The sequence below is a fragment of the Rhodamnia argentea genome, chromosome 2 (genome assembly GCF_020921035.1).
Source record: "Rhodamnia argentea isolate NSW1041297 chromosome 2, ASM2092103v1, whole genome shotgun sequence".
NCBI lineage: Eukaryota > Viridiplantae > Streptophyta > Magnoliopsida > Myrtales > Myrtaceae > Rhodamnia > Rhodamnia argentea.
Genome location: NC_063151.1, coordinates 24,087,801 through 24,103,362, shown reverse-complemented (window position 1 = coordinate 24,103,362; position 15,562 = coordinate 24,087,801). Strand labels below are relative to the sequence as shown.

The 15,562-nt window shown below is 40.9% G+C and overlaps 1 protein-coding gene and 1 pseudogene across 1 annotated transcript in view; both read right to left on the bottom strand.

Moving 5' to 3' along the window:
- LOC115728401 (beta-amyrin synthase) overlaps positions 1-15,196 on the bottom strand; it is a 33,439-nt gene extending 18,243 nt beyond the window's left edge. Inside the window, exon 1 of the mRNA XM_048275072.1 lies at positions 15,174-15,196. Coding sequence (XP_048131029.1) covers positions 15,174-15,181 — 8 coding nt within the window. The 5' untranslated portion in view covers positions 15,182-15,196. The remainder of the gene's footprint in view (positions 1-15,173) is intronic.
- On the bottom strand, positions 9,404-15,221 carry LOC115727061 (annotated as a pseudogene).
- Positions 15,222-15,562: the final 341 nt, after the last annotated feature.

Sequence of the window (15,562 nt, the reverse complement as noted above, 5' to 3'; positions counted from 1 at the left end):
TGCTGCTGAATTTTATCGTAAAATAAAATATTACATTAGCGTCATATACACACTACCTATAATGAATTTGAACTATTGAAAAAGGTGAAAATCATATGAATCTCATCAGATGCAATTGTTCATATCCAAATTAGCATACGTGTTAAGTTCACCGAATAATTTCACTATGCTTTGAGGCTTGTATAGAGAGTAAGTACCTATCCATCTTACGTGCCAAAAAAAGTGCTTGCGCATTTTGCAGCTGGAGTGTGAACTCAACAAAATATTCGAGGCAAGAGATTTTCACTTTTCTCAAAGAAGGCATGCAGCACTATGTGATACGAACTCTTATTTTTCTTCAAAATTCTAGTAACACCAACACCAATGTCTCTTGATTAGTTGGATGAACATTGGCGCGTGATATTAGCGGCGCACTTGAAATACTTTTCATTGTACTAGTCATTGGAGAAAATTGGAGGAATAATAACACAAATGATCTCTAGGCTTCGGCATGATATGAAATGTGGTCTATGAACTTTTAATTTATTCAATGTGATCCATGAACTTGTCTAGTCCCTAAACTATATGAAAATATCAAATGTTTTCTTTCTATTATTTAAGTTCGCATACAACATTGAACATTTTCATTTTGCCCATAGACTAGTTTGAACATGTACTAAAAATTCAAGGACCACATTAAATAAGTAAAAATTTAGAGACCATATTGCGCATTGAGCTAAAGTTCATGGATCAATTTGAACAAATCAATGTCCAAGAACCGTGTTGCGCATTGGGTCAAAATTCAAGAATCTTTTATGCCATTTCCCTCAATTGGAGCAGTTAAACGTTTAGTTTAGATCCGGCCAAATATTGTGGTCAAGTTCCATCGCCTCCCTCGCTCATTGAAGTAAATCTCGAGAGTCATGCCTGGCCACTCCAGCAGGATGGAGTGTTATCCGATTCATATCGTGAAAAGTGTGAGAGCAAGATCTATAGGACACGTTGCTTGCTCTAAGTTATTGGCTTGATTCCTCATCTAGGATTGGATGGGGCCTGGTCTCTTAACCTATGGTCCAACGATGCCAAACCTCGAGGAAATCGAGGAAAGATCATCTTTGGTGTTTCGTTCCAACACAAATCTATAAGTCTTACGAACTCATCATCAACAATCAGTTTTCAACCCACCCCACAAGAACCCTACTTCTCATATTGTCATTTGGTAAAAAGAGGAGCATTTGCTTCTGACTGCAACCTAACTACACGAGCCACGCTCGAATTCACATGAGCAGTTTGAATCCGTACCGAGGAAGGCGAGAGATTGTAGTGTGCAACGAATCGTGCGCTTGATCCTACTCTTTTTTCCTCGGCGCTAAGTCAATTTCACTGCTTTTCAAAGGTCGGGAAAAGACTTAAATGTCTGAGCCGAATCACCGCCATCTCGATGCCATTAGGGTGGCACAGAGACCTAACTTTCTCAGTCAACGTTCCCGCACACAACAGCAGAAGAAGGTGGTCAAAACTCTCTTTTGACTTTCGACGCATCTGAACGAGAATAACGCAATCTTTCTGCCGACCATTGTTGGACGTACGGCGCTTGAAGGGTTTCTTGCTTCCGCATTCGACGACTCCGTTTTTCAAACATTTCACACGAACATTCCAAAAGCCTCAGATGCCTTTTTCTTCACAGCCAAAAGCATGTCATCAAATATTAGAGTTATGGGAACAAGCCTAACCCTTCAACTTAAGATACCTGCTTGGCTAACTTTAGGGGTGACCAAGATGCGTGGACCTGCATGCGCCTTGGGCATACCCACGTAATGGATTGCGTAACGAGGTACTGCTATTCGGGCAGCTAGGGCATGTTTATAGCTGCTTCCCTTTTTCAACCTTAGATTTCGTTCTTTTGTCTTATGGTATTTGGAAATTTATTTTGTCAGTGTTGTAAGAGATAATCGAAACCATTACAAGCTACTATAAAACTCGTTAACTGGTTGGCCCGCATTAAGAGACTTTTCTATTCTTATGCTTTAGAATTTTTGAAGAGAAAGCAAAGCGTGATTTTGTCTTCCTAAACTGAAAGAAAACTGCGGTAGGTGCGCATCAACCCTAAATTAGCAACCCCTAGATTCTTTTCCCATCCTTCCTCTCCTTATCAAGTCAATGGAGAAAATACATATGAGCATGAGGGGATGTGCATTTCTAACCGACTGAGACTTTCTTGAAATCTTAATGTAGACTCAGAAATGGGTAAGTACCCGTATGAGTTGAGTTAGGGTTTAAGAAAACAATATTTTGGAGTGTGTGAGTGGTACGTATAGTGTCTTTGTGTTGGTAGATGAGCTTTTGTAACATGTATCATTGCCACTTCTTATTTGAGTAGGTAAATATGGCTCTTTCTTGTACCATTTGTTTTTCTCAACTCATATTAGAGCGTCATCATGGAATTTGCTCGCGTAATTCGACCACTATGTCTATTTGCTCGGGTAATTCGACCTCTCTCTCTCTCTCTCTCTCTCTCTCTCTCTAAAGACACGTGAATGGTGCATAGAGTGGGGAGTATATATATATATATAAAGACACATGAAAGGTGCATAAAGTGGGGAGTATATCGTTAATTTCGCCAGGCTAGATTATTTTTCGGCACATCTCATCTCAAATTAATTTAATCTCACAGTAGGACACCTCCTTTGACTAGAATGCGGACCATTCAGTCCCGTGACAAGTGGGAAAAGACCTATAATTTCAGTGGTCCACAACCACAAAACGAAAAAGAACAAAATAACCAATCATCGGCCGTCGGGCGATCCTGCCCTCTCACGGGCGAATCTCGATATCCAATAGAGTATTCGACCATTACTGAACCTATCTGATGAAGGTTCATTGGACGTTAGCAAAAAACTTCTAAAAAGTGAGATGACCAAGTGTGCACGTGTTGCTCCTGTTCATTTCCAACACGTGCCTTCTTATCTTGACCTCGCATTGACGAAGCTGGGCTCGAAGTCCACCGCAATCTGTTTGTTTATAGGGTTCGTGAGGCCGAGAGCCTTCCTTCTCCGTCGAAAGTCTCCCACGGTTTCCAACAAGGACCCGCAACGACGATGGTACCTTCATATTTCATGTCGAGATTTTCAGTCAAGCACTTGGGTAATGACATCGTACTCATTCATCGTCAAAACTAGGGACCACTTTGGGAGTCCATCTTGGCGTTCCGAATCATTTGTCTAACTCATTCATCGTCAAAACTTTGGGCACGCGCTCCACGTGGGGATAATGACACAAATAATTCATTGTCGTTGTTATTTAGTTTTTTGTGTGTAATGCATGTTTGCCCTTCTTTTCTTCATTATTGGTAGGAATGCCCTTCATGAATTGACTGAAACCTCAAATTCATACTAGAACCACGATTTGTCTAACTCGTTCATGGGCCCACATCCATCAAATGCGTTCCCACGAGGGATAATGACACAAATGATGCATGAACTTTGGCTTAATATTTAATGTAATTCCTGAACTTTTAATTTGTTCAATGCGATCTACGAACTTTAGCGCAATGTACAATGTCGTCCCCGAGCTTTTAGCTTGTTCAACGTGGTCTCTGGGCTTTTGTTACCTTTTAAATTTAATCCATAAATTATATGAAATTGTTCAATGTTATCCTTTCATTAGTTCAAGTTCACAGACAATATTGAACGTTTTTTATATAATTGAGGAACTAAATTAAATAGGTAACAAAAGCTCGTGGACTACATTGAACAATTTAAAAGTTTAAGGACAACATTGCAAATTAGGCTTAAGTTTAGGGATCACATTTGACAAATTAAAAGTTTGGAGACCCTATTGCTTATTGTGCCAAAGTTCGAATACTATTTGTGTCATTTTCTTTTCCTACAATTATGCGAGCTTGAGCAGACGTTGTTTAGAGTTGGCATCGAATTTGTACGACTGGTGAGTTCTTTTTGTATCTCTTTTGACAACGAACAACTTGAAATGGTAAGGTTCAAGTCAACTACTGTTGGGATAATTATCCAAGAAGTCCTGAATTATTATACAACGACCAATTTAGTACTAAAAATTTCAATTATGCCAATTTAATCCTAAACATTTTGACGATTTGCCAATTTAGTCCAAAACCTTTCGATTGTGCCAATTTAGTCATAAATCTTTTGATGTTTTGCCAATTTAGTCTAAACCTTTTATTAGGATAATTGGCCGAAAGAACTATGTTGACAGATTGTTAAAATGTTTAGGATTGAACTAACAAACCATCAAAGGAATTAGGATTAAATTGTCACAATTGAAAAGTTTTGAACTAATTGGCAAATCGTCAACATGGTTATACTAAATTGACACAAGCGAAAGATTTAGGACTGAATTGATAAATTATCAAAAGTTTAGTACTTCTTTAACAATTTTCTTATTATTATCTTTTTTTTTTCCACTACTACTGGAAGTAGTTGTACGGGAGAATCAATTCATGTTTTGCCACAATGACCGCGTCGGGATCGTGGTATTCGGCACGTGGAGTGGGTCGAAACTACTTTGCACGTTTTGTTATATTATTCGTGGCTTCAATTTCCACAAAGATTGACTTGACTTATCGAGATGAAACCAAAACAAAAAAAAGTCCTACAAACATTCTCGTTTCCTCACAGAAAAGGATGTCTAACGTATGCAAACTATAAATTAAGAAATGATTGGGGATTGTCCTTAAACAATTGTAAGATTAATAATATGTTCTGCACCACAAGAATAAATAAATAAATAACAATTAACTAGAAATTAGAAATTATTGTGAGTTCTGCTCATTCAAAAATTTGTAGCTCCCAACATGTTATTTTCACAATGACCCAAAGATTGTTATACACCGCAACAATGGGCTCTCATACCAATGTCGGATGCTCTTAAGTCTCTCACATCCTAAAAGCTAATTTAAAGGATGAGACTTTTCCCCACACTTATAAACCGACAATCAGCCTCTCCTACAATCGATGTGGTATAATCTCAACAATAATAACCATGTCACTAATCTCATTATACTCTAAATGTATATAGTTTTTGTTTTTGTCACGAATACTTGTTTAAGACGGACAAAATGCAGTTTTTTTTTTTTTTTGGAAAATTGTATTTTTTTGGCCTCGTAGGTGTGGGTGAATTAACTTTTAATACATAAGTTTTTTTTATTCTAGTTTTGAAACTATTCTCCGTCACCAATAAGGCCTTGCGTCAGATTTTCATTCGACGTTTGTTGGAAATTTCTGGGTGACTGACACGTGGCGCCTGCATGTACCGACCTCTAAAATAAATCACACTTTCGATTCCCGTATTTTTAGGAATGATCTATTTTAGTCCCCACAGTTTGTTTTAGTGAAGTAAGCCCATTTTACTTTTCAACGATTACGTAATCACTTTCATCATATTTCTATGAGAAAATCTTAGGAAAAGGTCAATTCAAGATCAATTACCAAGTGATGATTCCTTTATTTACCAGTGTGCATATAACATTGAGAGTCTCATTGAGATTAGGGCTAATACCACGAAAAATCATAAATCGATACAACTGCGAGAGGTTTACCACAAATTAATTTTTTGATCACCAAAAATCCTAAACTGGCACATCTGCAAAACTTTCCCAGCTCTTTTGCTAATTGTGCTGCCACAGTATTATTTGAGACTTGGCATTCTCGATTAGGAGACACTTCTTCCTCAATAGCAAGAAGACCACGAACAGAATGAAGCCGAAACTTTAAGTTACAAGTGTTTCACTTTTTGTAAACTTATTCAGTATTTCCTCATATGCATATTGACATAATGGAGAGTGTACCATGTTATATAAGGTCAGCATAATCCTATAGACAAGTTATTTCTGATACGATCTCACAAGTCACAAATAAGAGAGAATTCGAGTTCTGCCTTTCTTCAAAACATCAGCAACTTTCGCTCAACGTTTAACAGAAAGAAGAAAGCCACACGAAGTTTCTGCTGCTCAATCGCATTGATCTCCATTAATGCTCCTTAAAATCAGCCATACTGACCCAAAGCATGTCGTTTGGGTTCTTCCATAATGCGACAGCGTGATATAAGACAGGTCCTTCTGATCTATCGTGTAGAAGAAGTCGCAAACATTTGGTGCTGGAACTAGTCTGCACTCACAGAATGAAAGAAAGAGACAGCTGCCTCTATCTATGTCCATCAGATATATACAGTGACAGTATTCCCAAGACTATGTACTCTGCTTCCTCAAAGGGCCCTTGACGGTACAGGAACCCGCCTACAATACTCTAGGAAGCCCGCAAATAGCCGTCGCCCAGTAAACAGCAAAATGCGATGCACTTCATGAAAACTCTGTTACCTCCTGCAATATAAGCATAAGTGAGTATTCAGCATATTGGCAAGCAAAGTTCAAGCTTTGAAGATGGATATGTTTCGTTGTAAGGTACCGCTTTTGGGTTTTCGATTAGGCTCCAAGTGATCGAACTCATCGTTTTTTGTCCTATGTTCTACGGTAGAGGCAATTGCATACAGATTAAAGGCAGGGGGAACATGTTATGGAAAGTTTCAAACCTGCTGGGAATAATCACGAGCGCCGTCCTGACATGGAGGCATATAGAATTCAGGAAATTTAATGTGGTGTATATGATCAAGATGCTAGTGACAAAGTTATAGACAGACTAACTAGCTACTTAAGTGTTGGAGTGGCTCCTTGAGCTCCCAGAGTGCAAGAGCAAAGGATAGCCTATCAGCTCCTGCCACAACATTTTGGAAAACAAGTCAAGCCTTCTTATCAATGTCAGAAGTTTGATTTAAGCAAAGATCTCAGTGGGAACATTTTTAGGGGTTGTTTTGGGCTAGTTTCCAGATTTTACTGAAGAGAATGCTCGTTGTTAAGCTTCGGCAAAACCACCTCGCCAAGATCAGACCAATCCTTTCGTCTTAATTCTGCACATTGCAGAGCTTGCTGCGCTATCACAAGGCCTCCTCAACGTGCCAATTAGGGACATCGAGGTCTAACATCACTGAGAAGTTCCCGTTCTCTATGGACGTGCTGATGTTATAAGTGCTGCCTATCGGTGGTTTCGCTGTGATTAATTTTGTAGAAGCATGGTTCTAGAGAATATACAGATTGCGCACCAATCCTTCCAGCTTGTTGATATTCGGAATCAATATGGCAGAAGGTTCCTGCAATCGACATCATTCGGTATGTCGAGCAGCCTCAAACTTGGCTGCAGGGAGGGCTAAATGGCAAATCAAGACTCCCTAGAGATATCGCTTCACTAATTTGATAGCATATGCTCTTATATTTGCTGTAGAGCTTGGTGTTAAAGAATCTTCTACATTCTGTGAAGCTATCATTTGTTCTAAATATGAGAAGTGACTTGTTACAATGAATGAAGAGTAAAGTTGCTTCATAAAAACCAAACTAGGGATCTTGTGAAATTGCCTAAGGGCAAAGGAGTTGTTGGATGCAAGTGGGCCTTCAAAAGAAAAGAGGGAATTCAAGGGGTTGAAGTTGAAAGATTCAAGGCACGTTTAATAGCGAAGAATTTTAGACAAAAGGAGGGGATCGACTTTAATGAAGTGTTCTTTCCAGTTGTGCAATATAATTTCATTCATGTGTTACTCTCATTAGTGTCACTTTATAATTTAGAACTCGAGCAACTTGATGTCAAGATTGCTTTTCTGCATGGTGAGCTTGAGGAGATAATGTAAATGTCTCAACATGATGGATTTGTTGTTGAGGATAAAGAAGATCATGTTTGCAGGTTGAAACGCTTTTTGTATGATCTCAAGCAATCTCACGACAACGGGACAAGAGGTTTTATAGCTTTATGTTGGGTCTTGGCCACTTGCGGAGTTCGCATGACAGTTATGTGCATTATAAAAGATTACGTTATGGTTTTTTGTTTATTTTTTTTATGTAGATGACATGCTTATTGCTGCGAAGAACGTGTTAGAGATACAATTGTTAAAGAGGCAATGTAGTAGGGAGTTTGAGATGAAGGATCTTGGAGCTGTCAAGAAGATTCTTGGTATGGAGATTCGTAGAGACAGACAAGTTGGGAAGTTATATCTTTCGCAGAAGAGGTATATTGAGAAATTGCTTGAGCGCTTTGGCATGAAGAACACCAAATTGGTAAGCACTCCTTTGGCTTCCCATTTTAGGCTTTCGGCTTCCTTGCTGTCTAAAACCAAAAAAGAGGAATATGAGATGTCTTGAGTTCCATATTCTAGTGCCATGGGTGGTCTATGTATGCTATGATTTGCACTCGTTTAGACATTTCTCGGGTAGTTAGTATTGTGATCAAGTACATGGCACATTCGGATAAAGCTCATTGGCAAGATGTTAAATGGATTCTTTAGTACATCTGGGGTACCTCATATGTGGGTTTGGCCTTTGACAAATGTTGTGATATATGACATTTGATTGTTAGCTCCAATGATTTTGATTATGTAGGCGATCTTCACAAAAATGAGATCTTTGACAGGTTATGTTTTTAGACTTGATGGTTCCGTAGTTAGTTGAAGAGCAATCTTGCAAGACATGGTTACTTCGTCTATCACTGAAGTAGAGTACATGGCGATGATGGAAGCAACAAAGGAAGCTCTTTGGTGGAAGCATTAGGTTACATAACTTAGGGTGAAGTAGGAGGGAGCTTTTTTTATCTTTTGCGATAACTAAAGCTGATCTAGTTGATCAAGAACACGAGTATCACGAGAGAACGCAACATATCGACAATCGGTATCACTTTGTGCGTGATGAAGCTGCTAAGGGTACAATTATGGTGAAAAAGTACCTACGGCAGATAGTCCGACAAATATGTTTACCAAACCAGCTCATTTGACCAAGTCCAAGCATTGACTTGGTTGGCATTTTTGAGTTACCTAAGCGGTGTTGGTGGTGTTTCATCCTTTGTTTCTACACCGAGTACGACCACGCAAGCTTAGGGGTGTGTTGTTGATTCCAACGTTTGGTGGGTGACCTTGTGTGGTCACTCTTAATGGTGATGGTGAGAGGTCATGTGGTATTTGGCAACCCTCTTTTGGATATTTAAAGTCAATGTAAAGATTTGTTGAGTTATGACTTTCAAATTGGTGACAAGGGCATTTTGGACCATGCACATTTGTTTTAGCGCTTTTTCGAAGGAAGAATATAAAAGGGATATGTTGCACAACACACTAGAATATTAGCTTTCACATTTTCCCCACCTTGTTAGATCTTTAGATCTTGTGGCTAACTAAGTGGTTTCTTTACCTTTTGGTTTGTATTCATTGGTGAAGATAGTGAAACCCCCTCTCACCCCGTGGATTTTTCCCGTCTTGGGTTTCCATGTATACTTTGAGTCTCATGTGGTTTTGATTTTGTTTTCATCCCTTGCTATTTGTGTTTTAGATTTGTGCATCTTTTATATGTTGCTTCGCAACAATCATCTTCGCTTAGACCCTCTGTTCTAGGACTGCAAGTCCTTCGGATCTGCATCTATGATACAAGAAAAACAACATACATGGGTTTTCATTTCTGTTGTGCCTGTGAAATGTACGTTTTCTCAATATAGAAACTGTGATGAGATGCCTTGTTTCTTCGGAGGCCTTTTGACGGTAAAGGAACCGGGGTACGACACTCTGCGAGAACCTACAATGGGTATATGTTCTGGTAAACGGCATAGTGTAACGTGCAGTTCCTCAAGTAAACCCCAGTGATTTCCTGCAATGCAAAATTATACCATTAAGAATAACGGGCAGGCAAAATTCATGCTTAGACCATGTTGTTTTGTTGAAAGGCAATTCATTCCATTCGAATTCTCTTTCTGTCTGATTCAGTTTGTGTCATTCGCACTAGTTCCTGACGATGTTTCAAGTGATTAAATAGATTGTTTGGAAGATAATATTCATTTACAGTACTCATCTTCTAGGTTTTCCTAGCTGTATGGATTGGTGCATAGGAAATATTTGAGATGTCAACCCTATGTGAGATCAAGATATAGAAAGTTACAAACCTGCTGGGGATAATCACCGTCTTCCATTTGTGAACTGATTATCAGCTTTGTGGCACGGTGCAGGGGAGTCGGATCCCTCTTTGCCTCATGGTAGATGAAACATCAAAGTCAGAAACTTCGCATAATGCGATTTGAGACCCAAACAACAAGATCATTCACTGACCTGTTCTGCGCGCATCAGACCCATCACAGCCCAAGCGGTTTGCACAAGATTTGATCCGTTTCCTTCAAGTGGTATGTATTTCAACATCGTGCGATTTGACAATTAGGAAAGTCCATATTTCCTTATTGCCGGACCTTCAACTAAAACAGCTAAAGCCGAACATGCTGTAGAATGTGCCTCTAGAAATTACCTCGGTCGGTCAAGAAAGATAGCTCTCTCCCCACCCAACGTCCTGCAACTGTGCTCGTAGAAGAAGTGCTACTCCTTTGCACATAGCTGCTGATTGCTATACGTCTTGCCGGCAGCTGCTAGTACTTTAAGCGCAAAATATGACCCGTATGTAAAACGAACTCCCCAGTTGTCATAGCTCAATTAGTTAGTTGTTACCTTAATTTGTCTGAATTCTTCAGAAATACCTCATGGAAAGGGAACATACCACGAGCCATCTGGGTTTTGCATGTCCTCCAGATACCGGACGGCATTTGATATGAAATCCTCAATCTCCTTCTTCCTATGCCCGGGATACATCTTCCTGAACATAACTATAGCAGTGAGAGCTGAGGATGTGCATTCAACATATTCATGCTCGACAACGTCCTCAAAGAACTCTGTTGGATTTAGGAGCTGCAAGTGACAGATGATGCCAGATCGAATAATATATGAACAAAGAGACATGTCTTGGTCTGTGTGGACTATCAAGGAATTTCCACAAAATTAGTAACTACTTTCTTCTAGCCAATCCGGAGCTCCTGCAGGCTCCCATGCCGGCAATCCGCCATTTTAAATCTGGAACAAGTGACATCCATGGTTGATGTGATGATGTTATAATTTACTATCATACTTGGACATCTGGAAAAATTATGAACCTCAAAGAAAGAGCTAAAAAGCAACATGAATTTGGATGAATGGAGCAAACAAAGTCTAGCCAATATTTCTGTCTGGATCAAAGATTTTCTCATGTCTTGCTCAAGACAGAAAAACAAAGGTATACTCACTTGCAGAGAAAGTAAGATGTTGACAGCGTCATACAATCTCTCTGGCTCTATCTCCTCACCAACTATTTCAGGTGGCATCATGGAGAAAAGCAAACAACACTGAACAAAAAAGGAAAGAAATTCAGGGAGAAAGTGAGCTATTAGATTTGGATTGAACCTGCGGATGCAGTGATGGTTCATTGGAGTATTACCTTCAGACCTTCTGCAGTGCAATCAGAGACTTGCCAACCGTGATCTTGATCTGAAATGTCCAAGATCCTTTGGAAATATGATGGTGCATGCTTTTGAAGTCACCAGAAGGATTGTCCTTGACCTGGAATTTTGTAAACAGATCGACGCAGTTCAGCTTATGTGAGGAAGCAAAAGAAACTAGGAAGATGTTTGGAGACAAGCGATGCTTGCGTTGCGAGAATCAAAGTTCAAACCTGAGATCTTTGAATGAAGTCGTGTCCTCTGGCTAATACCGGTGCTATCTCCTCACTCATATTACTGGCAAGCAAAGCTTGGATGGCGAGGCTCGTATCCCGCTCCTGGCTACCAATACTCCGCATATGAATTAACCAACCACAAAACTAAGCTTTCCTCCAGATGGTCTCACTTTACTACATCAATCTCCTCATTATTATAAGAATCTTCCATCTTTCAAATATGCACCACAAGTATCTATCAGTTATTAAGAGCTGATTCTGTTACACTTATAACTGACCTGCATCTTCATTCAGTCGTCAGCAACCCAAAGGTCATCCGGTATCCTAGCGAGATGCTTCTTGAAATAGTCACCGTCTGGGTCTTCTACCCAGAAAGCAAGCACGCATAACACCTGTTCAAGTCCAAAGCAAAAAGATGTATTCTCAGTGATGTTTCCCATCATGTGTTATTTTTGCGATTCATGTGTCTCTGCCTTCTCCTTAAATCTATGTATTCATTACATTTCCTGCACTTCCAATTGTGATATATTGACTGTTCTCGTCTTCATAGTGAATGTGCTTCATCATCACCTGAAGAGCCTTTTCTCTAAGTTTATTAAACGGCCAACGGTTGAGAAAAGGCTCTGTAAATATGCAAAGGCTATCCCAGATCAGATCCTGCACTAGAGGATGGGGATAGTAGAGATCCTCCTACAACAACCATTCGAATCATTTCGTTCAACATTTGCCTACTTGCAAACTATCTGATTGTGGAGCTATTTTGGACCAGGTAGTTATACTTGCCTTGGCACAAAGATGGCGGACTTTTCTCCAGCAAATCGTGTCGTAGGGTTGAGTATGGAGTTCTTCTCTCAACTGTTGAACAAGAGGCGTGATCAGGCCAACGAATCTTTTCCCGTACAAGTGTGACATGGGCATGTAAGTCAACCGACAGTAGCATCACATCTTAGCTGCATTGTTCAAAACGGGACAATTCAGACAACATGTCAATGAAACAAAGAAGAAATACAATTACACGAAACAGAAGTTGAAACTTTCTATCTTTCAAGGGAAACTTTGGAAGGGTAGCCACTTCAACAAAAAGCCAATTCCATGTTCTTGTTGATGCAGCAAAAAGGCCACGGAGTTTCAATTTGACAACTAGTCCAACACCTCTCTGTTAATACCTGTGTAAAACTGAATATACAAGACAAATATAGATTCCCATCAAGGACAAGATCAAGAAAATCCGTGAAAACAAACCTGGATGCATGGGGAGGAATGAAGGCAAGATCCAGAACTCAGGGAGCATTGGGTTGCATCCAGAGCAATCGAAAATGCCAGGAATCTGCAGAGCGTGCATGACAAGACGACCCACAAGCACAAGCACAACGTCAGATTACGATTCACTCAAACAAACAACACTTGAGAGCAACTTTTTATCGATTAATGAAGGAAGAGTGGGAGAGAGTACCGAGAGCCAAGTCTTGCCCCAGGAGGGCATGTAGGTGACCCCGCCGTGGTCAAGTATCCACTTCCTGGCCCGAGTTCAAGCGTTGTCTCGGCCACCATCGGGCCCTTCCCCGAGAATGCGCATGCATATGGAGCTCAGGGTGGTGCAGAACACGGTGCTGTGACCTTCAAAGTGCAAGCCCCACCCACCATCTTTATTCTGCAACAAAATTAATGCAAAACACGCGCAGTTTCAAGTCGAAGTCTTTCAAAGTTGCTCTGCTATTTTCTCCATCTGGGTGTCTTTCTTTTTGCGAGAAAAGAGTACCTGGTGGTTGAATATGTAGCGGAGAATCTCTTTGCGATGCTCAGCTGGAAAGACGGTGGAGAGGTGGCCGGTGATTTAGACGGACATGACCAAGGGTGGGAGGAAGAAGAGATTGCCGGAGCTCTCGGCAGGCCAGTGGCCACCGCTGGCCTGCAGGGCGGAGAAGAAGCGGACGGTCCTCCTCAGGGCGGTGGACGCCTTGTCGTAGATGATCTCCTCGCCGTCCTCGACCCTCACCGGCGGGATCGTCTGCTTGAACTGCTTCTCCCTCAGGAGCTGCGCAGAAATCCCGCACCATGCGTCAGCTTAAGCTTACCCATCACTTTGTATTATAATTTTCAAATTTTATGTCTAGCAACAACAGTAACGGTGTGCCGAACAATAACGAAGAAAATTATGACAGGGATTCAAACAACTCTCAGATTAGCTCAAGAATGACGAACCAAGAAGAGAGGAGGAAAGAAGCAAGAGCGAGATTGCCTGAAAAGGGAAAGAAGAGGAAACGACAAAACCAAGAAGAGAGGAGGGTATGTGGTGAAGTCGGATGAAAGTTGAGTTGAATTGTTTTTGACCCGAGAGATATTTTAGGCCTCGGATCTTTTGCTTGAAGCATCTGGATTGCACGCAATTTACATTCGCCCAAACTAAATACGTAATTAGCAGAGAAAAGTATCAAAAACGTCCTAAACTTATTATATTAATATCAATTCAGTCCTATACATTTTAATTGAATCAATTTAATCCTAAAATTTTTGCATTGATACTAATTCAATCCATCATATCAATTTTGGCCGGGAATCGCTAACGTGAATGCCGACGATATTACGTAGGATAGCCAACGCTTACGTGGACATTTTCTAATAATATTTTTTGTCAAAATTATTTTTAAAATTTTTTCTCGTTTCTCCTTTTTTTTTCTTGAACTTTAACTTTGGCCAATGACGATCGCTAGCCCTCACGGGCCGCCGGCGAGGGTCGACAAGCCCTCAACGGCCACTAGAGAGGGGCGGGCCGGCCTCGCCAACCCAAGCAAGGGTCGTAGCCCTCGCACGTGATTGGCGAGCCCGCAACCCTAGGGGAGGCGGCCACCGCCCAGATCTAGTAAGGGCTGCGACCCTCGCCGATAGACCACAAGGTTGGCTAGCCTTCATCCAAGGGTCGACGAGGGTTGCCGACGACCCTCGCCGACCAAAGCCAAATTTCAAGAAATAAAGGGAAAAAAGAAAAAATAATAGTTAAGCGATAATTTTTTTACAAAAAATATTATGAAAAAATATCTATGTTAACGCTGGCATCCACGTCGTAGATTTCTAGTCAAAATTTGCCGAATGGACTGAATTGGTATCGATGCATCAATGCAAAAGAGTTTATAACTAAATTGATACAATTGAAAGGTTTAACATTGAATTGATAGGTTTAAGACCCTTTTTATGTACTTTTCCCCATAATTAGTTAACATAATTGAAAATTGATTCTAGGTATCCATGCTGAGTTCGAGACGCCGGTCCGTGCATGCGATGCATGGTACCACTTTTGCGCGCCTGTGGCTCAATTAGTCCTCAAATATGCAGAAAAGGCCAAAAGGGACGCCACAAATTCTTTCGCACGCGGACGCACAAGCAAGAAATTGGCCGACTCTGAATGAGAACGTGTGCGGGTGTACCTGCATGCGCCAGAGGATGTCGCAGGAGGGCTTGACGTGGTGGCGGTGTTCGTAGAAGTGTTGGCGAACGGCCACGACCTCGGCGGCGCTTCTCAGGGGTGCCGGCCTCAGGGTCGAGCTCCCAAATCTGCCTCCCCACGTAGCTGTTGGTGCTGAACAAGTTGAGACCGTCTTCTCCTTCTGCTATCTTCAGCCTCCACATTCTGATCTTCTCTTGTTCTCTCTCCCTTCAACTGATTTACTCACGAGCCGTCCTTCCTGATGATCATGCAAACAACCAAACAAACAAAAAAATCTCCTCAGCGAGCTTGTTCACTACATATTCACGAACTGTGTTCGTTTTTCTGAGACTATGTCGTCGTCTGCATGCATTAAGATATGGACGTTCATCGCACAGCGACCTTAATCCAGCAGAGCGAGAGCATGAACCAGTTACACAGAGAGACGTCTACCTCTGGCTGATGAGAAAAGAATCGAGCTTTCTCTCCAAAGAACCAAAGCGCTGCTGTGGTCTTGTGGAGAAGGAATGGGACCTCCATTTATACACGCACGTCTTGGGTCGCTGGCTTCTTCCTCTTTCTTT